The sequence below is a fragment of the Nothoprocta perdicaria genome, unplaced genomic scaffold, assembly GCF_003342845.1.
Source record: "Nothoprocta perdicaria isolate Ctin4 unplaced genomic scaffold, notPer1 scaffold_332, whole genome shotgun sequence".
NCBI lineage: Eukaryota > Metazoa > Chordata > Aves > Tinamiformes > Tinamidae > Nothoprocta > Nothoprocta perdicaria.
In genome coordinates, this window is record NW_020455569.1 from 37,364 (window position 1) to 59,212 (window position 21,849).

Consider the following 21,849-nt stretch of genomic DNA (forward strand, 5'->3'; position numbering starts at 1 on the left):
GCTGCGGCTCCGCAGCACGTCGTGAGGTTGAGGATGGGGGCAGCGAAGGGGCGACACAAGTGGCGAGGCGGCCTGTGCCGCGGCGGGGGGCGGCTCCTGGAGCAGCCCGGTACCGGGAGCCCCGGCCCGGGGCCGCAACCCCGCCTCTCGGGGTGACTTGGCGGCCCCAGGACGTCTGAAATGCGGTTCCAGCCACGTATAAAACTGCCGGGGACCGGGCACCTGAGCACAAGAGCTAAGCATCCCGCTTAGTTRTTCCTTAGTTATTTAGTGTGTGCCTTTGTTTCCTCTTACATAGTTATAAACTATGTAAAACGTGTAAAACTGTGTGAAATGTATGTCTAAACGGGATCGCTGGAAAGCAGCGTAACTCATTTTCAGTTATTTGGTTGGGACGCTGGTACTGTCAGCCCCGGGCCTGGAGATCTGGCTGTGGGCTCTCCTCGGGGCGTTCGTTTTCCCGAGCATCTGTAGGTCAAGGCTTTGGAATGGGAGGGAAGACAAAGTAGCTGCCGGGAATGTTTATGGAGAAAGAGCCAAATACTCCCCCTGCTATTTAAGCAAATAACAGTGCTGTTGGGAATGCTTGGTTTTGAAATCAAATAGAAAATTATTTTGCCCTTTTTTGGAGAAATGTAGCGTTGTAGGAGTTTGGYCTGGCTGGTGCAAGCGTGAACTGTGGTTTGTGTTGCTATAGCCCCATMGGTGTTGCAAACAAACGTATAGGCAATGCACCGTCCAGGGATTTACGCCTTTGCTGTGATCTAGAGATGTTATTTCCTCGTGTTGCCAAAGCAAACCCGATGGAGTTGAAGCTGAAGCGGGAGCTGAGGGTTAGCACTCCCCTGGATGTTGACCCAGTGTGTGAGCACCTGCGTGTTTTGCCTCCCGGCCCGTGTCTCTTTGCAGCGATCGGGGGCCCCAGCCATGGCTACAGACTGGCTGGGAAGCATCGTGTCCATTAACTGCGGAGAAAGCTTGGGAGTCTACCAAGGACGCGTGTCCGCCGTGGACCAGGTCAGCCAGACCATTTCCCTGACGCGGCCCTTCCATAATGGTGTGAAGTGCCTCGTGCCAGAAGTCACCTTCAGGTCAGCCTCTCTCTTTCTATTTCTKTTTTTTTCCTGTGTTTTTCACACAAAGTCTGTTTCTCTCCGTTTTATTAATTTTTTTCCCGCTCTTCCCCTAAAACTGGGCTCTTTGCCTTAATTATTTTTGCTGCTGCTAAGCATCCCTGGATGAAAAGTGCTTCTGCTCTCCTTGTGAGCACAGAGCTCAGTTAGAACTGGTGTGGCTCATGGCTGGAGGATATTTGTGGCTGAAGCCATATGTGTATTTGTGTACGTATCACCTGTGTGTACGTGCTCGCTGTTTGGCTTTCAGGTGCTTGAGGGGTTGGCGTATTCCCTTCAAGGTTTTTCCCCGGTGTATGTTTTCCAGCTGTGGTGGAAAAGAAGGCAGAGTGGTTGATCAATTAATGGTTTTGGCCTGAACGCAATTAAGTTTAATTAAATGCAATCTTTAATGCATATCCCTGTCTTTAGCACACTCTCTTCGCCATGTAGGCAGTTTTCAGTCCACTAAAAACTGTTTCCTTTGGTTGGTTAATCCCATTGTGTAGGGATGGTGCTAGYAGAGAAGGCAGAGACTGTTGAAAAGTTTGGAGCTAAGGAGCTGAATTCTGTGTAGCAGCTCTGTGGCTCTCCCAGTTTCCTCCCACCAGCTCCCGCTACCGTTGTGCTCGAGGGAATAGATAAGAGAGATTAGTCACAGGTTTTTTTCTTGTTACCTGAGCAACTTGCGTGTTACAGTGACTCAGGGACTTAACTCTTCTGCATTTTTAAATAAATTGGATACAGCTTTCAGGTTATCACTTTTTTCTCAAACTGGGATTTGAAGAGAGCGTGGGGGAGGAAGAAGGACATTCTTCCAGGAAATGCGTGGCAAGTCTTTGCTGCTTTTTACGCCACTGCTCGTTTTCTATTCCACTTACACAAGTGTCTATGAAGYCTAAAAGAGAAGGCCATACCTTCCAACGTATTCCTCCTAATCCATGGAAGAAGAGGACTTGGCTTCGCTTTGTCTCATAACCAGGACTGCTTTAGTTTCCTTTTCTGAGAAAATTGGAAGTGCCGTCCTTGAATGAGCGTGAACTGCGTCAATTAAAGAACGTCTTTTTGAAGAAATGGGTTACAAGAAGGAATAGCCTCAAGGCTGAGATTATTAATGTTACCTAGAAAGAAACAGCTATATTAAGGCAGAGTCTTGAAAAGACTCGTGCTAGGAACRATATGCTGAGCAAAATCCAGACCCAGTATAGAAATATTTGGGTTCTTATTCTGAAGATTCAGATAATTTCAACTGAATATTTTGATGTCTGTATGTTGTATCCTGTTTTGTTTGTTTGTTTTTTGTTTTAAAATCCACTTTTTCCCCTTTGTTTTGTTGATACAGGCATCAGAAAATATATTATAGAATATTGCATGTTTTCCTCTCAGGGATGATTTTTATTTTTTTTTTAAATAAAAGTAACCTGGATGTTAAATTCCAGAATATCTGGTTCTCTTTTCCTGTTTTTAGGGCAGGTGACATTACTGAGCTAAAAATCCTGGAGATCCCAGGGCCAGGGGACAGCAGACAATGTGGGGATCTACAGCAGACGGACCTGGGCATCCCTGGAGTTGGATGCCAAGTGGGTCCCAGCCAGAATGGCACTGGAAAAGTCCTAAAGAAGCCCATYTCCAGCAGTGCCCCGCAGAATATTCCAAGGAGAACAGACATGAAGAATCAGGATGTTATCATCTCTCCACAGCAGCAGTGCTCCAAGAGCTACATGGATCGACATGTAGAAGCATTGCCTCAGTCCAAAGGCTTCCGTCGTAGGCACAATTCCTGTGAGTATTTGTGCCCTCTTGCAATTTTTCTGTCCTTGCCTGAATTACCACTGCAACATCCACTCTTTTTCAGGAAAAAAAAAAAATCCAAATAATTCTCTTCTTGTTTGCTTTTGTACTTTCGTTGCCCTCTAAAGGTCTGGTGAAGAGAAGTTRAATGGTGATGATGAAGACATCACAAGCTCCTCTTAAGAGATGTGTAAGCGTGGGTCTTGCAGCTGCCTTGCACTTACCTTGTGATGTTTTATGATTTGATGATGGTGCAGTTTTCTCTGTAATTCTGTATGAATATTCATACGGTTTCAATGTTTGTGGGACTAAACTTATAAAGAAGTGTAGGTACTTGCACAGAATAGCTTAYAGGTGTGAAATGTTCTTTCTGGCTAAGCTCATGGGAAGTGGATTGTGTGACCACATTGTCTCTTTCTTTAAGTTTATTGTAAAATACATTGTTTCTCTAGACTTGCATATTCGTTATCCAAAGGCATTCAGGGTTTCTCTGATGCCATCACACTGATGCAGACCATAAATTCTCTCCTTATTTCTTCTTTGGGTAGATCTTTAAGCTAGAATTTTTGGAGGCAGATTCCCTCTGCTTTTCCTTCCTTTTGTTGCAAAGTGGAATACATTTGCCAGCCAGGCAAAGCCTGGAAAATCTARTCGTGGAGAGGTTAGTCTTTATTTGAGTAAATAACCAGAAGGTGAAAACATTTAACTTGTGTTATCTGTGCCTGCTCCTCTGTGGAGAAATAGCTGAAAACAGCCAAATCTGGTGAAGGACAGATTCGTTTTTAGCACTTAAATCACGCACTTGATTTTTAGCAGTTTCCTTGGCTTCTCAAGGGTGTTGGAAGCGGGGGGCCTGGTGTTTCGCGAGCATTTTACAGAATGTAGTCCTGAAATTAGTGTGGGCAACAAGCGGAGCAGGTTGTAGCAGATTGCTGTGATGTTGCTGTTTGCTCATAAAGGCTGGTGACATTTAGGTGCCTTGCARAGTTTCTGTGGCCGGGGTYCACCTGCTCACAGCAACTTGCAGGRTCTGCAGGTGAGGCTACGTATAGGGCTTTACTTCCAAACTGGCTTTGGTTGCAATCTCCAAATGCTTTTTCCTGTTACTAGTACTGCTGAGAAATCCCTTTAAAAAAAAAAAAAATCAGGTTTTGTTAGCTCTTTTTGATTCATGTAGGACAATAGGMATAAGAAAAAGACCCTTCCCTTTCCCTGCCGTGACATCCTGGTCTGATCTTGTTCCCTCATTTGACACCACTGACATCAGCTCAGGCTGGGATGAGAGCACCAGGAAGGTGAYGGAAATTTGGGAGATGATAGGGGAGAAGACGAGTGTGAGTGTAGGGTGGAGGGGAGCAACAAAAGCGATGAAGGAAGGGGTGGAGATCGTAAAGAGGCRGCTCTGTGGGATGTTTTGGGAGAGATGCAGGTGATGTTTGAGAGCTTTTAAGAATACGGGGTGTTGCCCTGGATAGGGCAGAGCCGAAGGCACTGGTGACTATGGATGACTGTAGTGACAAATCCTGTAGCGGATCATGAATGGGAGTGCATTAAAATGGTACCAGACACTGCTGAGGTCTAAGTCTTCCTTTGGCCTATCCCTAGCTCAGTCCCCTGGAGAGCCAACATGTTAGTGTTTTCTCTCTTGCCGTGTTTCTGTGGAGATTGGTGCCTATTTGCACAAAAGCAAGCGGTTCTTTACCTTGCTTTAACAAATCAAAACACCAACATTCTTAATTTTCCAAATTATTTTAAATAGTGAAGCGGAGAATGTTGCATTCCTGTGTAAGGTTTCCTTCTTCACTGGTATCAAGTGTTGCCAGATGTAGGACTGTGTAAGGCCAGTTATTGCTCTCAGACCTAAGGTCTTTTCTGATTGAAAATCATGTAGTTACTGGAGTCCGTTTTTCCTCTAAAAGGAAGTTAGAATCAAAATGCAAAATCTAAAGCCTTCCCCTTTAAAGCTTATGTAACTGTAAGCTTTTACAATATTGCAAGTAATTGCAGGTGGTGTTTGTTGTGCATTGTTGTTAAAAATACAAATTAGTGCACGCTAATGGGGGTGATGCAGAGGTGTAATCAGTGTAATGCCCAAGTCAGGCATCCGTTATTCTCTTTCTGTGCATAAAATCTTCCACCAGCTCTTGTRCTGTGCCAGAATTCAGCAGAGTTTTACAGTTATTTCCTTCCTCAAAGACTCCAGATTCTGCTGCTTTCCAGTTTTTTACTGTGCAGTCATTGAAGCATCAGATTCTACCCAGCCTRTTTCCATGGCTTATTTTCTCCTTCTTTTGAATGAAAGAAAAGGGGATGTGAGGAAGCAAGGTGTGCAAGGCCAATGAAACAGGGAGATCAAAGGCTGTATTTATGGGGAGAAGTTCCTGGACCTCTAGAACCTTCCCCACCCTTACAGCGACCTTCTTGGAAGGTTATGGATTTTTTTTTTTTTTTGATGTGTACTAATAGGGTAATTTACCAGAACTTGTTTTTAAAGGCTATTTTCTCAAGATGCTCGTTCAAATTTTTTAGTTTGTTTGATCATTGTCGGTGGTGTCACGTCCAGAAAATGTGAGCAGAAAGCCCATGCTTCTCAGGGACCCAAACCTCTTCGAGCCTCTCAGTGTTTTGCATCTTTGGGTTTAYGCACTGTGCAGCCCTTGCTATAGGGTGAGAGCTGTTTTTTTCTTTAATTTTTGGTGACATGACTCAATTACAGCTAGCTGTTTGAGCACTGGGTTTTAAATGTGTTTTCTAAAAACTTGTTTCCAGCCTTACAGGTTCATCTTCCCAAATGTCTAAAATAAGCCCAGCCTTGCTTAATTCTTGCTAGATTTAAAGTGTTGGAAGGTCTAGCTCGCTCAATGCCATTTTTTCAGCTCCTGGTAGTTCTGGACTGAGCAGTAAGTGCTTCACACCATCTCAACCCACAGGGAAGATGCATCGTTTTTACATAAGCCCAACAGCAGGTCAGTTTTTACGGATTTTGTTTAAAACCATTCAGGCAAGGCTGAGTGCTAGATGTGCGCTATTCTTAGCCCAAATTCCTCTTAGGGTAAATGAGGCAAAAAATTGAACTCTTCCCCTCTAAAATCTACATATTGTGAGAGCAGGTTCAAATGACGTTTGAATCTTCCGGGCATTGGGACAGAGGAGGTCCTGGCTCCGAGGAGACGGTGAATACAGGAGTCCAGGGCAAGAATGGGCCGCGGTGTCGTCTTGAACCTGAGTTACACAGTGCCTGGGAAGAGCGCAGCCGGGAGCTGACCTTCCGCTCCCGCTTAGCGTGCTAAGCCCGGGACAAAGTTCCCCCGTCGGAGCGATTGTGTGACAGAAATCAATAGAGCAACGAGCAGTGCGGGTTACACAAGCAGGGCCTCTGCGCCACRCTGGCGGGAAGAGCTCGATCCCCCGGGATCTCGCCGGGCACCTCGTGTTTGCTGTATATGGAATGGTTGGCTTAAAAATAACGCGGATCCCGGGAAGGATCGTTTCAGCTTTGCGGGAAGCGCGGTTCTGTGCAGCAAGGCTGCCGGCTCGATGCTGGGCCACGCACGGTGTGTGGAAAGGAGCCGCGTTCCTGGCGGGATAGGCGTGTGGAGGAGGCAGTGAAAGTCCATGCGAGTTGGAGTAGCAGCTTTTGGGAAATGGCCTGAGATTGTGGGAATGGCGAAATGGGAATTGTGTCGCGCTAGTGCCCTGCAGGGCAGCGTCTGCTCTCCCTGTCAGCCTGACCTCTCCACAGGCCTCCCCTTGCTCCGAGCTGCTGCCCCTCTTGCCTCTCTGGATGGTGCTGTTGAAGAGAGGTGCCAAATAACTGTGCCTCATGTGAGGCCTCTGCCCTGTTCCGTGCAAATTCCGTTCCCCGGTTGTCACAGGCTGTGAAGAGAGCTGGCTGTGAGGGTCAGCAGTATTTAGAGCTGGCAGCCCCCGGTGTGGATTAAAGTGCTGCCCGCCACAATGCCGGTGGGTCCTGTTTCCACGGGACGCGCTCTTGGCTCCCATTCCCAGCGGCCGCAGGGGAGCCGCGGAGCTTTCCAGCTATTGTTCTCCCTGCTTTTCCGAGGCAGCTTTTTATTCCGTCAGCGTCTGCGCTCCATTCCCATCAGCCCGGATCCRGCGCGTGGAGGTGGTGCTTCCCGCCGCCCCGGCGTTGGATTAAAGCGGAGCTGTTTGCGGAAGAAGCTGGCCGTGCGTGACGCTTCTGTCGGATAACGCGGGCAGTCCTGGCTCCAGCGGCTCTCCGTATTCCCACGAAACCAAGTGCCTTTTGCCCGTGCGTCCAGCGCAGCCTCTGGCTTGTCCATCTCAATTTTTAGAGGCCTTTGGGCATTGCTTTGGTGTGATGGGGCGCTGGTGACACCCACTTGTGCTGCTGTCCCCAACAGCCCTGGATGTGATTCCCTGACTGGGGGGGCAGTTGCTGGTGCCRTAGCAAGGTGCTCCCCGCTCCAAGAGCTTTCGGTAACAGTTCTCTAGGAAAAAACAGCTTGCAAACTGTCTTAAAATCGGGAGACATAAGGAAGAATAAAAAAGTGCTTTTCTAATTGAGCCTGGAGCCAAATACATAACCCCATTGAGTGGCATTTTAGGGTGTAAGTGTTTACCAGACCGATTCGCTTCTAGGTCCCAACCTCAGATTTTTGTCCCTAAAACGCAAGTCAGATGAATTCCAAGGGCATTGGATCTGTGTCCATGTGTTTTTAAATGCCCTGTGAAGGATGTGCTCTACCACTTTCTTGCCATGTGTGCCTTGCAGGCACTTATTATCTGAAGTCTGCATTAAAAAAAATAGTGCTCTCCTTTTACTGTTGTTTTTTGGGGAGGGTTCATTTTTTGGCAGGATTCATCTCAAAAGGATGCAGCAGGTGGTAGGAGCGTTGCAGGCTTAAGAGCTGATAGAGCATAGCTTCAGTTCTTCTGTTTTTCGTGGGACTAACTTATTTAGCAGGAGCATCTGCCTCTTGCTCTGACTGCTTTTGTTAGGTTCTTTGCAAGTTTGGAAGGTGCTGGACAAGCTTGTGTGTTGCCGGTCCAAGATGAGTTGGATCTTGTGGAATATAATGGTTATTCTCTCTTTTAAGCAGCATTTTGAACGCTGCCAAATGCACAAGCGGGATATAGTGCGCAGATTAATGCTGCGTGGACTTGAGTTTGTATAGATCAATGGGAGTAATAATCAAGCAAACAAGAGTCTTTGGTAACCTCTCAACTGCTTATGGTTCTGTATCGCTCCCCTTAGACTCCAGAAACGAGCTGGGAATGTGAAAACTGCAGTAAAACTTGCTTCAGAAAAAAGAGGCTTTTGCGGTTATTGAGTGGRGTGAAGCCTCCTGTTCTTAAATGTGGAAGATACTAAGTAGGTTAATGCAATAAAAATAATAAGGATTTCATATTGTTGTAAAATAGGTGCTCGTATTGATCCAAAAGGAAGTACTTTATATTAGAGGTGTTTTCAGTTTTCTCCTGGAGATCATTAAGAGGTGGCCAGCSTGTTACGGAGGAAAACTGCTATTTTAGTCTCTGAAATTTAGGGAAATTCCTAAGAAGGTCTTGGCACTTACGCCTGCATGAACATGAGCTAAGTACAAGAGAAATACTCTCCTAGGCCAATGCTGTCTTAGTGTCTTATCACTAATGTAACACTATCTTAAATAAAATATGGCAAGGAAAAATATTTATTTTGCTGCCGTGGTCAAGCTTGTTTTTTTAACCTTGCTAATGGAAAGTCCCTGAAAGTCTGTGTGTCTCCTGATGCTTTCTCTTCTGTCTTTGTGTTAACTTATCTTAGGATGAATAGCACCAAGGATGAGGTCTGCAGTATTTTTGGGAAGCAAGTATCCTATGAGTAAGAGTTCAGGAATGAGCTCTTCTCTCTTGCAAAACTTTGCAAAGAAAGTATATGAGCTAATGTGTCCTTTTCCGTTTCTGACCCATTTTTAATATGTCTTCYTTTCCACAGGGTCGTCCAGTAGCCGTCATCCAAACCAAGTGACTCCGAAGAAAAGCGGCCTGAAAAACGGGCAGATGAAGAGCAAAGACGACGAGTGCTTTGGGGACGACATCGATGAAATCCCCGACACGGATTTTGATTTTGAGGGGAACCTGGCCCTTTTTGACAAGGCAGCTGTGTTTGAGGAGATTGAAACTTATGAGCGGAGGAGCGGCACCCGTTCCCGAGGCACCCCGAGCGAAAAGCCGGCTCGCTATCGGCACGATGAGAACATCCTGGAATCGGAGCCCATCGACTACCGGAGGATAGTCGTACCCCACAACGCGCACAAGGAGTTCTGCACGGGTATGCACGGCCCTTCCTGACGCGGGGGGCCGTGTCTGCAGCTTTTCTGGGCACGCGTGCTGGGTGGTTTGCCCCAAAGGAGGGCAGGGGGGGGCTGTGTCTCGGCCTCGTGGGGTGTCAGCAGAGGCGTTCGGTTGCGTGCAGTTGGCCCTGCGTATTTTGTGCAGTCCTTTGGAGATCAAAGGTACGTTTTTCTCGCAGTAGGAAACAAAACTATAGTTTGGATTAAAAGAACAGAAGCTGAACAGGAGCCAGTCGATTCCTTGCTTTGATTGCAGTAGCATGAGGAGTCTGTGTGGCCCCACAGGGTCCTGGCCCAGCCTAGCAGGCCGTGTTGTAGTTGGTGCTCTCTTGGTAAGAGGCAGGAGATTCATGAGCTTCYGATGTCTGATTCTGCCTCGGTGATTGCGCTTTTAAAGAATTTTAACATCATTAGCGTAAAACAACCCCCGTAACTCTTCCAAAAGGTGATTCTAAACATCCACGTAAGCCTCCCTCCGTTTCTTTCCACCCCTCTTTCCAGTTTGTTCTCCTGTGTTGCTGCTTGGATGCAGGAGCCCCAAGAGCAGAACGAACAAGGTATAAACTTGTGCTTTAAGGGTGTCGTTGGTGAGCAAGTTGCATCTGCGCCTCCTTTACATTAGGAAACCTGCATTCCAGAAATAGTCATTGCCCATGCGAGAGTGGAGTCAAATTTTGGATCTTTTGCAGAAAAGATGCAGAGGTACCAAAATGACTGATACCCTGTGCCYTGGCCGCTCACCGAAGATGTGATCGAGTCCTTGTTGGGTCATTCTTTCCCTCCTCAGAAACTCTGTCCAGGGTGTGAAACGTTCCATCAAAGGCAGCTTATTCATTTGTAGCGATTTGCTGCCTTTCAATTTAAAAAATAAAAAAAAAAAAGCAATTTTGTAATGGTTCCACTATAGAGTGCTTAGTTTAATCTTATGTTTTTACTGTCCATATTCCTATTAATCAGGTCTGCTCTTGAATTAGCTAAAATCATCCTGGGTCACATCAGCACCTGTAGAGCTCAGGTCTTTGTTCCCAGTTGTCATCTGGGAAAGCAGAAGAAGGAGTGAACATGGAGTGAGATTTTTTTTTTTTTTCCTTTTAATTTGCTACTTGTCAGTTCATCTTCCAGTGCACTTATTTGAGGGGAGATGGAGCATCTGCGGGTGTCTAGTCTCTGAAACAAGAGCTAACCTACCAAAAGGTGGCAATTGGAGAAGCATGGCTTATACCGTAGGCTGGGAAGTGCAGGTTGGGGGAGGAAAACTCTGCCATGCAATAACAGGCAAACCTCAGCCTGTGGCTGAAGGTGAAACTGTGTTTGCAAAGTGCGATTGTCCTGGAAAATCCTGCCTCCTTGTGAAGTGGCTCTCTCTTAAGCTTGTGGATGCTCTGTCTCCGGAGCTGCAAGGTCTCCGTAGCCTCGCTGGTTCCTACTGGGTGGTTATTCTACCATATGGAATTCTGGATTCGTTTGCAGCCGTTGGGCCCCGCAAGAGGCAGGGTGTTGGCAGCTCATTGTCCTGGGAATGATAACGTCCCGCTGCTGTGCGTATCTGGATGCGTTCCCTGCCGAGGGGGACCTCCTTTGGGTCCCTCCAGGAAGTGTAGCTTTGCTTTGGAAATGTTAGTGAGTATCCAGCAAAAACTATTGTAAACTGTGGGAATTTGACAGCCGTTTCTGGTGTTCAGTGTAGCTCTTTTGGCCCTGGGCAGGAGGGATGTGTGTGCAGTGCTCTAGGCCTGCGATGACTGACTGAACACCTCTATTTTGGGTGTCTCCGATAGGTTTTTTTGCTTTCTATTTTGGAATTCTCTCTAGGGAGTTGTATCGGGCCTCCTTTCTTCTATATAGAAAAAGCACTTTCTAGTTCTGAAGAAACAGGCACTTCACAATTCTCCCCAGGTCTGGCTTTATAASTGTCTTAAGAGCTCTGACTAATGCTAATTGTTCCGTCTGCTCTAACGAGAACACGAACAGGATGATGCTGGTGATTGACATGAACTGGTATCTGTCTCTTGTCCTTGGGGGAGAGGAAAAGATCTGTATGAATCCTCTGGAGATATATGTGTGTGTGTATATATATTTATTTAAATGCTGTGTCCTGTTGAGGTAGGAAATACCACTGTTTGCCCAATTCTGGTTAAAGCCATCAAACTGATGATGTCAGTTCTCTGGAATAGTAATCTTGCAGGGCTTCTGGTTGTATTTTTTATTGCTTGCTGAAGTAAGTTGATTTTATGTAGAATGTATGCAAGGCTTGATAAAGAGCTCTTGGCAAAGCATCCTCCCGCACTAAAGGAATTTTATGGGGCCAGACCATTGACTGTGTTTACTGGCGTGTGTTTTACAAGGCGTGGAGCAGTGTGTGAATAGGTCTTTGAAGCCTTTGGTTCAAGTTCAGTACTTGAGGCTGGTAAGCATCCTGTATTCATATTTGAGTCCTTTTGCAGTCATGTTTTCGTGCTCTTAGAGGTGAACCTCATTATCCTCTCCAAAGATTTGCAGTTTGTCTCATTATTCCCAGAAAGCAATGTTTTGGAAAGGAGGCTACATGCAGCTCTCCTTGGCTACTGTTTGTTTTTGCAATATTTTGTGCACTTAATAATCCCTGAGATGTTCTGGGCTGCTTGGTCCTTTTCCAGTCGGTGCCGCCTCGGGTGCAGCAAACACGTGGTGCGTTTCCCTTTCTTGCTTTAGRCCTTGGCGTGTCCTCTAAATGCCTGTGAGACCAGAAGAGGTCAAGCCAGACTGAACACAGCGCCAGAGGTTGGCTTTTCTTGCTGCTGCCTGCTTTCCGTGTAGGAAAAAGGTGCTGTTCTTCCCGCAGGACTCCTAAGAATGGGGGAAAAAAGTCTAACAAAAGCAGTCTAAAGGATTCCGAGTTTGGCGCCACTTGGACTTGGCTCGTGCGTTGAAAGCTGTTCCCCTCTGCAGGATGTTTTGGGATTTACCCCAGAGCAGTTCAGCCAGCTTGGCTGGAGAGGTTCTTCTGGGATGAAGGTGAGGGGGAGTGAGTGTGAGAGAGGCAAAGTGGTGCAGACTGCCTGAGACGTGGCCTGCAGCTGGAGGGAAAGAATTCTAGCAGAGAAAGGGTGGAGGGGCTGAGCATCTCTGCCAGACAAGACGGAAAACACGGAGGCAACGGAGTTTCCCAAACAGTGGTTTTTGGTCGTGGCTGACTTGGCTTCATGCTTGGGGATCCCTGTGGGAATTACTCCGAAATACATAGTCTTAATAGTTGCCTGTTGTTGATTCATCTCTGTTGCCCGTTACAGGATACTTGAAGAGGAACCTGCAAGTGTGCAACAAACATCTCTCCCCCTAGGTAGCTGCTGGTTTGTCCTTTTTAGAGGTGCAAACTGGCTTTTCCCATTTCCAAAGCCATTTGTCGTGGCCTAGATCTGTCTCCCTGCCTTCCCTTGACTATCGACATTGAAACTACTTGCGCTTAAATAACGGTGTTTTGCGCCAGGTCCTTTCGCCTCAGTCCCGGAGTGAATGTTTTGCAGGTATGTTAGAGCCTGGGGAGGTTTGCAGCAGGCTGCAGTGCCTCAGCTCGGCGGCAGCAGCTCCTACAAGCTCCGTAACCTGCTGTTCCTTCTCTTCTGTCCCCTTGAGCTGTTAGCACACAGCACACGTCGCGTGTTCTGGTTCATGCTGATGGATCTGGAAGAAAATCTCTTGTGTGGGGGACTGAGGCCATCTAGCCGAGGGAGAAATCTCGCCTGTTGGGCTGCCCTGCGTGGCACAAGGGGGCTGCAGGAGGCTGGTGTGTGCCCGAGCAGCCTGGCTCCCTGAGTGGCKTCCCTTCTAGCTGGTGCTGTTGAAGAGCACACGCTGCTTGCATCCCTGGCTCTTCTGGAAAACGGGTGGGGTTTCGGGCTGGGAGGCACTATAGGTGTTCAAGATGGTCTGACTTGTGAGCACATCTGTTTGCCAAGAGAAAGCAGGACTTGCCTGTTCTGGGTAGATGGTGCAGGGTATCCTTTTCTCTAATTTTAGTACCCTTCTTTCTTGTGCTGTGTCCTCGACTGGCGTTTCTGCTCTCTGTGGTTTCTGCCCAGGTGACTGCCTTGCAGTGACTCCGTGTATTGAATGTGTGAAGTGATTCTGAAGGTTTGGAGTGTGAACGAAGCTCCCCCTGTCTAACAGCAGGAGAGAACAAAGCGGTCATGGGGCAACGTTTTCGTTCTTCCCRCTCTTCTCTGCTGGCGTGTGGATCGTGCGCAGCACTGGGAGAGAGCAGTGCTGCTGCGTAAGCCAGAGCTCCTGCACAGTTGATCTGAAGTGAAAACAGCTACAATAAGAACCTAGCTCTTCAGGTGGTGGAGAGAATGGTTCATGTTTGGAGTAACGTATGGGGCAGGTTTTATTTATATACGTCCCTGAGTGTACAGGCAAGTGGCTCCAGCTTCACAGGCAGCAAAAGGCAGCGGGCAAACTGGGAGCATCCCAGCTGCCTACAGCAGGCGAAGATGGTGCCCACTCCATGGAACCGCTTCTTGGAAGGACCCCGAGCTGTTGCACCTACCACCTGGGTGTTACTTAGTGCTAAAGGGCAGGGACTAGTATCTCTRTGGTCATTCCTCTTTTTCCATGGGCCTCTTTTAGCAGCCGGAGAGCAAGCGCATGGGCTGAGCCGTGCAAGGCACCAGCCTCCTCCGCCGACAGCGTGGGAGACTCCACACTTCTGGAGYGACGTTGTTCTGGGCTTTAGGGTGGAAACCCCTCTCTTCCTCTCATGCTGAACTCTGGAGCGTTACCCCAGCCCTCCCGCTGCCTCCCCGCCTTGCCCGGGCAGTCGGACACGAGCTGGGAACGTGCTGCCGGCTGCAGCGCCCGGGCAGGGTGTGCTCCCCGACCCGCTATGCTCTCGCTTAATCAGATTGCAGCAGTGCCCTGCGTGTCACAGAGCTGTTTAGTTCCTATCTGCCTTTTTTTTTTTCTCCAGGCAGCTGTAAAATGCATTTATTTAATATTAAAAGAACCGTAGCTAATTTACTTTACTGCCTTCATTACCAAACAATAGGGGTGCCCTGTCCAACGCAGGCAGAATAGAAGCTGGCAGCAGTTCAGTTCTGGTATTGTTTGCGGCGTCGGCGGCCGCGCTCTGCCAGGGTTTATTTAACTCCCTGGCTTTGATAAGGCAGCCCGACTGGTTGGACCTTGCGTGAGTGCCGAGCGGGGAAGCGCGCTTGGCATCTGAGCCCGTTCCCGAGGGGGAGCAATTAGGACAAAGTGTAGCGCAGGCTCGGCCTGCTGCTCTGCAGGGTCCTCTTGGGCTTCCCGCGCCTCTCCGTGACCCCCTTTGCATGGAGAGCGGCCTGTGGCGGGGCCAGATTCACCTGGTGAAGCTGGTGCTTTTCAGTGTCCCCATCTGAGGGTGATGGTCCCSGTCTTGGTGGCTAGAGAGAACGTGTTACTAGTAGCCACGCTAAGTACGTGTCACAATATGGGTTGGCTGCTGCAAGGAGGAGCTTGAGGAGTTCGTGCGGAGTTTAGGGTGTTAAGTCACGGCCCTGCAGCGCAGACTGAGCCAAGCTTGCTGTTGGGAAGCCCACGTTTGATGTTAGGGGCTCGTGCCGGCCTGGTGCCGTCCTGACCTCGTGTGGCCGCTTGCACGCCCTTCCTCGCGCTTGGAAAAGGAGCCTTGTTGGAGCAGCAGTGCCAGGAGCGAGGCAGCGCTGGGGCTTGCGTGACTCGGGAGGCGGCGAGGGGCGCGAGCGCGGCCAGGTGCGTGACTGCTGTGACGAGCTGAGGATTATTAGCGGCTTATGGCTCTGGACGTTCAGTGGCTGCTATCGGGAGTCCTAACCGACTTTGATAACGCGCGTGCTTGCACGTGTGCTGCGTGTAATAAAAGGTTATGAGCAGAGGTAGCTTAATCAGCTGTTAACATGCAAGGGCGAATGTGCGAACCTGCCGAGTTGCCCTGTGTCCCTAGGGGACGAGCGGGCGGGTTCGGAGCCTGGCTCAGGGGGACGTGGGAGGGCCTCGAGGCCCGCCTGCCCCGCGGGGTTGCTCGGCCCTGGGAGGCTGCGCAAAACCCCCCGTTGGGGCAGCGGCCGGAGGCTCGCGGCTGCCTCCCCACGGTTAAAACACGCTGCTTTTCTCCTTTGAACGTCACCCTGGTTGCACCCGAGTCGCGTTGGGCTTTTCTGCAAGAGAGCCTGAGCTGGCGAGCGACGAGATAAGCTCCTGGATAAGTTCTACAGCAGAACTTATCCAGGGATGTCTTACTGCTCTGTCCTTGGACACTTTTTCCTGCTTCTTTGTTCTGGCGCCTTGAATGAATAGGTGCTCTTGGTTCCCGGACCTTCCTGGTTGCTGTGACTCCCCCTGCAGAAGCTGCCRCTTTGTTGTGGCAAGCGGTCCTGTGCGTTGATTCTTGGAATTTGTGGAAGAAATGTTTAAAGGATAGGCCACTCCTAGGGATGCTTAAAGAAAAGCTTTTTAGTCTTGTTTTTCTTTTGCCTGCTGGTGTGCAGCTTCTCCATGGAAGCGAGCAGGAGTGAGAGCGGTGCTGACGAGGACGCTGCTCTCAGCCCTTAGCAAACCCCGTCTCATTTGTTTTATGCTGATCTGTGCGATGAGGCGTTTCCTGCCTTACAAAGTGGCTGCAAGAAGTGGCTGAGAACCCGCGGCTTTCTACCTGCTTTATTTTATATATACTTTTAGAATGGTGATGGGTGACTTGGGGAATGGGGAGCTTGGAGCTGTGGGGCGCCTGGAGAAGCAGCTGGTCCCTTTCCCTGAGAGCAAGCAGAAAGTCCCTGAGCTTCCTGGTGGGAATATCTGGTGCAGAGCTGCTTGTGTGACTTACGCTGAGCTGCAAGGAGAGGGCTCCAGCACGTTTGCCCTGAAGACCATTGGGAATGAGCTTGGCAGTCAGGCTTGTGCAGGTCCAAACCAGGTCTCTGTAGGAGCCGCTCTGCGCAGGATCTGTAGCTTCCCGAAACCTGCAGCCGTTTCAGCAGCGTCACCCCCACAGTGTAGCTGGGCAGCTTGGATAGGGCACGAGGAGGAACGGGGGAAAATTCTTCCACAGCTTAGTTCCTGGCTGAGCTGGCTTTGGTAGGAGCCCTTCTGAGCTTGCAGCAATAACAGTGTCCGAAATACCGCTTTGGGGAGGCTGGGGATGCTCTCCTGCCTGAACAAGGCAAAGCTCTTCCCAAATAGGGATTCCCAGGCTCTTCCCAAATGCCTGGGGACGAGGAGGGCTTCAGTGGAGCAGCTGTTGCCGTGTCCCATGGGTGTCACTTGTCTGKGGCGAGCAGCGCGGGTGCCTCCGGGGCCTCGGTTCGGATCCGTGCAGCCTCTCCTGGAGGGAATGTGGCCTGTTGGGAGCACAGCTGCTGCCTCCATCTCCACAGCTAAATGGGCCCTTTGTGGTGGCAGCTGAAACCTTTCATTGTGGCCATTTACAGGGGCTGTTTTACGTCTTTATATATCTTTACAATCTTAGCAGACTAGTAGTGTTTGGGGGGAAGAAAAAAAAAAGATTTTATATATTTTATTTATAATTTATCTTTTATATATTTTATAAATATATTTATAATTTATCTTTTTTCCTGCCTTGCTCCCTGCCCTCTCTTGGGTTCCCAGACTCCGGGCTGGTGGTGCCCAGCGTGTCGTACGAGCTGCACAAGAAGCTGCTGTCGGTGGCCGAGAAGCACGGGCTGACGCTGGAGCGGCGGCTGGAGATGACGGGCGTGTGCGCCAGCCAGATGGCCCTGAGCCTCCTGGGGGGGCCCAACAGGTAACGCTGCCCCTCCGCGGGGACTTGTCCCCCTCGAGCTCCGTGCAGGGCTGGCCCCGTCGTCCCGGGCTGCGGGTAAATGCAGGCGGAGGCAGCAATGGGGGTGAAGCTCAAGCTGCCTGTGCGCCCTGGGCTTCGTTCCCTGTGCCATCCCCTTTCCAAGCAACGATGCGGACGAGCGCAGGCTCCCGACGCGGCACAAAACCTTGCAGGAGGTTTCCACCTTCTCACTGCATTTTTTTGCCTTCTTTTTTCTTTAGCTGCCCTTTGGAAGGGGTTGCTGAAGGGGCTGCCTTAGAACACGGACTTATTCAGGGCTGCTGCTCCCCTTCTGTGCCACAGAAGCGGAAATGTCTCCCGGGTCAGAGACAACAGAGCCTGTGTCTCTGCTTGCTGGGAAACAGCTTTGCACAGACGAAACTCCAGGCACATAAAAAATCACTTGAGAGTTTCTGTGAGCTGGTCCTTGTGTAATGAAATAATAACCCCCAAACAAAGCAGCCCTAGACCTCTTCTTGGTCTTTTTCCTGCAGTTTGATGGTGCTGATAAGAGCAGGAGTCAGCAATAAAAGCAGATGTGCTGTCTGCCCCTCCAGAGATCATTAACTGTAAGCTCTTAGCCATTTCCACTTAAATGGGGAATGAAGGGCACAGTTCTGTAGAGGCCTCGGTGCATTTACTCCTGTTTGCGTGAGTAAATGCACAGCCTTTGCTTTCCGCGTGCGCTTGGCACGCTCAACGCGAGCAGCCACGTGTTCCCCCCACGTCCTTCGATGCTCCAGGTGACTTGTCCTTTAAATGGCAGGTAGTGCTCGCCCGTCTCTGTGTGCTTGACCTCTAATGTTTCCCCCGCAGTCCTGGCCCTGCGCGCTKCCTGAAAGGGGGAAGCAACGTTGGGCCGGGCTGCACTGGCCCTGCTGCCTGCAAAACCATCCTTAATGGCTTGCAGGTTGTTTAAATCAAAATAAATCAACTTTGGTTTTGCAGTTGGGAGCACTTAGGGAGAGGAATTCTAAGAATTTCAGTAAAGCCACTGCACTTTGCAGCCCCGTCCTTCCAAAATCACAGCGAAGGGGCTGGGGAAAACCCTCCTACAAGTGAAGCTGCGCAGAGCTGGGCTTTGCCGCGTGCCGTAAGAGCACCCCTGCTCTGCAAGATGATCGCAGCTGCAGAGATGCTTGAGAGAGCCTGTGAGCAGGGCTCACCTTAGCAGCCCTGTGTTTAGTACAGAGGGACACGGTGCCTTTCCCTGGAGATGTTGGGAGCTTTGCGAAGCCGCGGCCGGCAGGCGTTTTACTGCCATTTCTCTTACAGGATCATGGTCGGAGGGGCTTGAGTTTATTAACGAGCCCCTTCTGTGTTTCTGGCCTGCAGGCTGAACCCCAAGAATGTGCACCAGCGGCCCACGGTAGCCCTGCTCTGCGGCCCCCACGTGAAGGGCGCTCAGGGCATCAGCTGCGGGCGCCACCTCTCCAATCACGACGTCCACGTCATCCTTTTCCTGCCGAACTTTGTGAAGATGCTGGAATCCATCACCAACGAGCTGAACCTCTTCAGCAAGACSGAGGGCCAGCAGGTGTCCAGTGTCAAAGGTGAGCGAGGAGCGGGTGTCGTGGGCTGCGGAGACCTGTGCCGCTGGGGTCTCCAGTGCCCGTCAGGCCACGGGCACCATCTAGTGGCAATGCAGCAGGAACAGGGACCGCTCCTTCCTGCTCGGGCGTTTCCAGCAGGAATAAATTCTGCTGTGTGGGCCTGAGACCAGCTGTTTCCTAGCTGCCTTCTGGGTCCAACATATCAAGGCTCGAGGGAAACGAACATTTCAAACCAAGGCAACTTCCTCGCTGTGCTGCTCTCGGCAGTGGTCACAATTCCAGTATTGGGGAATATCCTAGTGCGTGCTGAATGTAGCAGGGCTGGCCTTGCCTTGCCGGTGTTTGTCCTTGCCACTGGCGTTAGTGTCGAGAAAGAATTCCTTTAACCTTCCCGGGAGAAGCCCACCTGGGAATTAGGGCACCGCGCAGTGTTTTGTTTGTGGGGACAGGCGGGCCCCGCTGTGCRGGCAGTGCCCCTTGTCCCTTACAAGAGAGGGGTCCTGGCAGCGCGGATTTCACCATGGCCCGTGTGGACACGGTACAGTGGCCCTTTGGGTTATTTTTTTAATGGGGCAGCGAGTGCTGCCGCTCGGCACGGCCGGGCAGCTTGGGCAGCCTGTTGGGCCACAGGGCTGCCCGTCTGCGGGCCGCTCAACGAGCCTGTTGCCTCTGCGGATGCTCCCCGGCACGTCGAAGAGCTGTTGAATGTCGGCGTCGTCTTTTCCTGCTGAAGGCTGGCAGGAGCCGTGCGCAAGGCCAGGCTGCTCGTGTGGCCGCAGCGGGTGCCAGAGGTGGGAATTGGAGTGGGAAAACCTCTGCCCGTGTGAGGAGAGAAGGGTCTGATCCGCACTGGTCTGGTGCCGAACGCTCACCCTGTCTGTGCTTCTTCCAGATCTCCCCGATACCCCTGTTGATCTCGTGATCAACTGCCTGGATTGTCATGAAAATGCCTTTCTGAGGGATCAGCCTTGGTACAAAGCAACCGTGGACTGGGCGAACCAGAACCGGGCACCCGTCCTCAGCATAGACCCTCCCGTAAGCGAAGTGGAGCAGGGCATCGATGCCAAGTGGTCGCTGGCCTTGGGCCTGCCCCTGCCGCTGGGCGAGCGGGCCGGGCGTGTGTACCTCTGTGACATTGGCATTCCCCAGAAGGTCTTCCAGGAGGTGGGAATCAACTACCACTCGCCCTTCGGCTGCAAATTCGTCATTCCCCTGCACTCCACCTAGAGGCCGCCTGGCTCCCAAGGGAGAGGAGAGGAGGAGCGGTTGGTTCTGTCGAATAAGCTGTCCTGGAGACCCCAGCTAGTTAAAAGTGGTGACGCCTTAAGGATGTGAAGTTCTGGGGAGTTTCCTTCAAAGAGATAACGGTAACAATTAAAAAAAAAAAAAAAAAAAAAGAAAAAAAAATCATAAAATGAAACAAAAACAAAAAAGAGGAGGAGGAAGCGACTGTTCCTGCAAAGCTATTTTTGTTCTCTTGTGCCAGTGTATGGAGGAAGGTGCAGGAGGAGGGTACCTGTCCCTGGCACAAGCGGCTCCAGCCCCGGCTGGAGGTTGTGTGAGGAGAGGGCTCTGCGGGGGAGGCTCTGAGGCACGTGACAGAGGTGCTGGAGACATGCGGCCTGGCCGGGCCACAGCCTCTGCTCTGTCCCCTTCCCTCTCCCCTGTTCCAAGTTCATGGAGGTGCTCAGGCTGCCCTGGCTGGAGCCACAGAGTGGAGCTGCCCCTGCCCGGCCTGGCTCGCCCGGCCCTGGGCTCTTCTCCTGGTTTGTTTGGAAGATGCACCCCTGGTCTGCAGGGGCTGCCTTGGGATTTTCTTTCTTTCTTTCCGGCCCGGCGCAGGATGGAGCAGGGGCCGCGGGGCGGTGGTGCCGTCCCGCTCCCCCGCGCAGTGCTGGACGGCTGCTGTAAGCGCGAGGACAYGCAGCCTTGCTCAGGCTGGGCTTGGGAAGCCCGGGAAGGGGTCTGTGGGTGGCAGCCGTGTGCGGGGAGAAGCAGCTGGGCGAAGGTCTCGGGCCCTCGGCTTTCCCTGCTCTCGCTGGCAGCTCGGGCCCTGCAGGGAAACCTCTTCCCACCCTCGGTGAGACCTCCACGCCAGGCGGGGACAGGGACGAGTGGCCCCAGTGCCGTTCATTTTTCAGCATTGGATGACTGGTATAAGCGAGAGGGAAGAACGAACACTGCTGTTTTCTATCCCTCGGGGCCTGCCGGAGGCCGAGGATCCCGTGGGTCTGCACTGCCCGTGGGCACCCACTTGTCTGTGGGGCRGGAGCGGGTTTGGGGCATCCACAGGGACAGGGGCCCCGCTGGCCCCAGGCGCTAAGCGGGCACCTGCAGGGCCCAGGAACCCTCTTGTGGTGGTTGGGGAGGATTTCGGGGCTTCCAAATGGTGCCTTTTCTCAGGGTCGCGGATTTCTGTGGAAGCCCCAGCTGGAGCGCCATGAGCAGCGGCCGCTGCTGCCGGAGGCCGAGCGTAGCGGAGGGGGTGAACCTTCCCTGGCCCTAGAAACGAGACAGGCGAGTAATTAATTGAGCCTGATGGGGGGGAATTGCACCCCCCTGCTCTTCTCTAGTACCACTGCTGTGTCCCTGGGAGCAGCTGGGATGCAGGGCTAGGAGGTCCCGGCTTCAGCCCGGCCACCCACGTGCAACTTGCCCAATCTACCTCTGCCGGAGCAAGGGCCCTGCTCGCTCTCTGCGAGCTTCTTGCCCAGCTGAGGCTGYGACTACTGACCCGGGGCCCTAGGCTGCTGCCCCAGGGCCCTGGTGCTGGCGGGAGCCACCTGCCAATGCCAGGCACTGTCCGGAGGCAGCTGCAAGGACCCCAGCCCCTATTCCTCAGGTGCTCCCTGCTGCAGCCTGGACCGTCCTGACCGTGATCAAGTGGTTCTGACTCGCGCCCTGGTGCTGAGGGGCACCGAGGGCGGTGGTTATTTAAACTCCAGCTGCAAGGCTGCTCTCTGCCTGCCCCCTCTCACCGGAGTTCAGTGTGGGCAAATCTTCACAGGCCGGGGGGCAGCAGCTGCGTTAACCGGGGTGCAAGTTGTAGCAATGCTAGTTGCTGGCTGCTGAGTTTCCCCTTCCTTGCTTGCAAAGGTGCCCTTTCCCCACCGTTCCCTCCCTCCAGGCCGTGAGCGCTCCTGGCTCAGGCTGCCGCTCCGCGGCTCGCGCAGGGAAGCGGCCACGGCCACGGGCCCCTCGTGGGGCAGCCGCTGCTGCAGGGCTGCCGGCCGGGCCCTCGGTGCCCAGGGCGCTGCCCTGCAGGGCCCAGCCCCACAGCGAGA

At 51.4% G+C, this 21,849-nt stretch overlaps 1 protein-coding gene across 1 annotated transcript; it reads left to right on the forward strand.

Annotated features, from left to right (window-relative positions):
* The first annotated feature begins 173 nt into the window (after nucleotides 1-173).
* On the forward strand, nucleotides 174-19,905 carry EDC3 (enhancer of mRNA decapping 3). Its single transcript, XM_026043654.1, has 6 exons — nucleotides 174-1,091; nucleotides 2,581-2,894; nucleotides 8,863-9,198; nucleotides 16,820-16,973; nucleotides 18,348-18,565; nucleotides 19,458-19,905. Exons 1-6 carry the CDS (start codon nucleotides 850-852, stop codon nucleotides 19,790-19,792), a joined length of 1,599 nt encoding a protein of 532 aa, XP_025899439.1. The 5' UTR covers nucleotides 174-849; the 3' UTR covers nucleotides 19,793-19,905.
* Nucleotides 19,906-21,849: the final 1,944 nt, after the last annotated feature.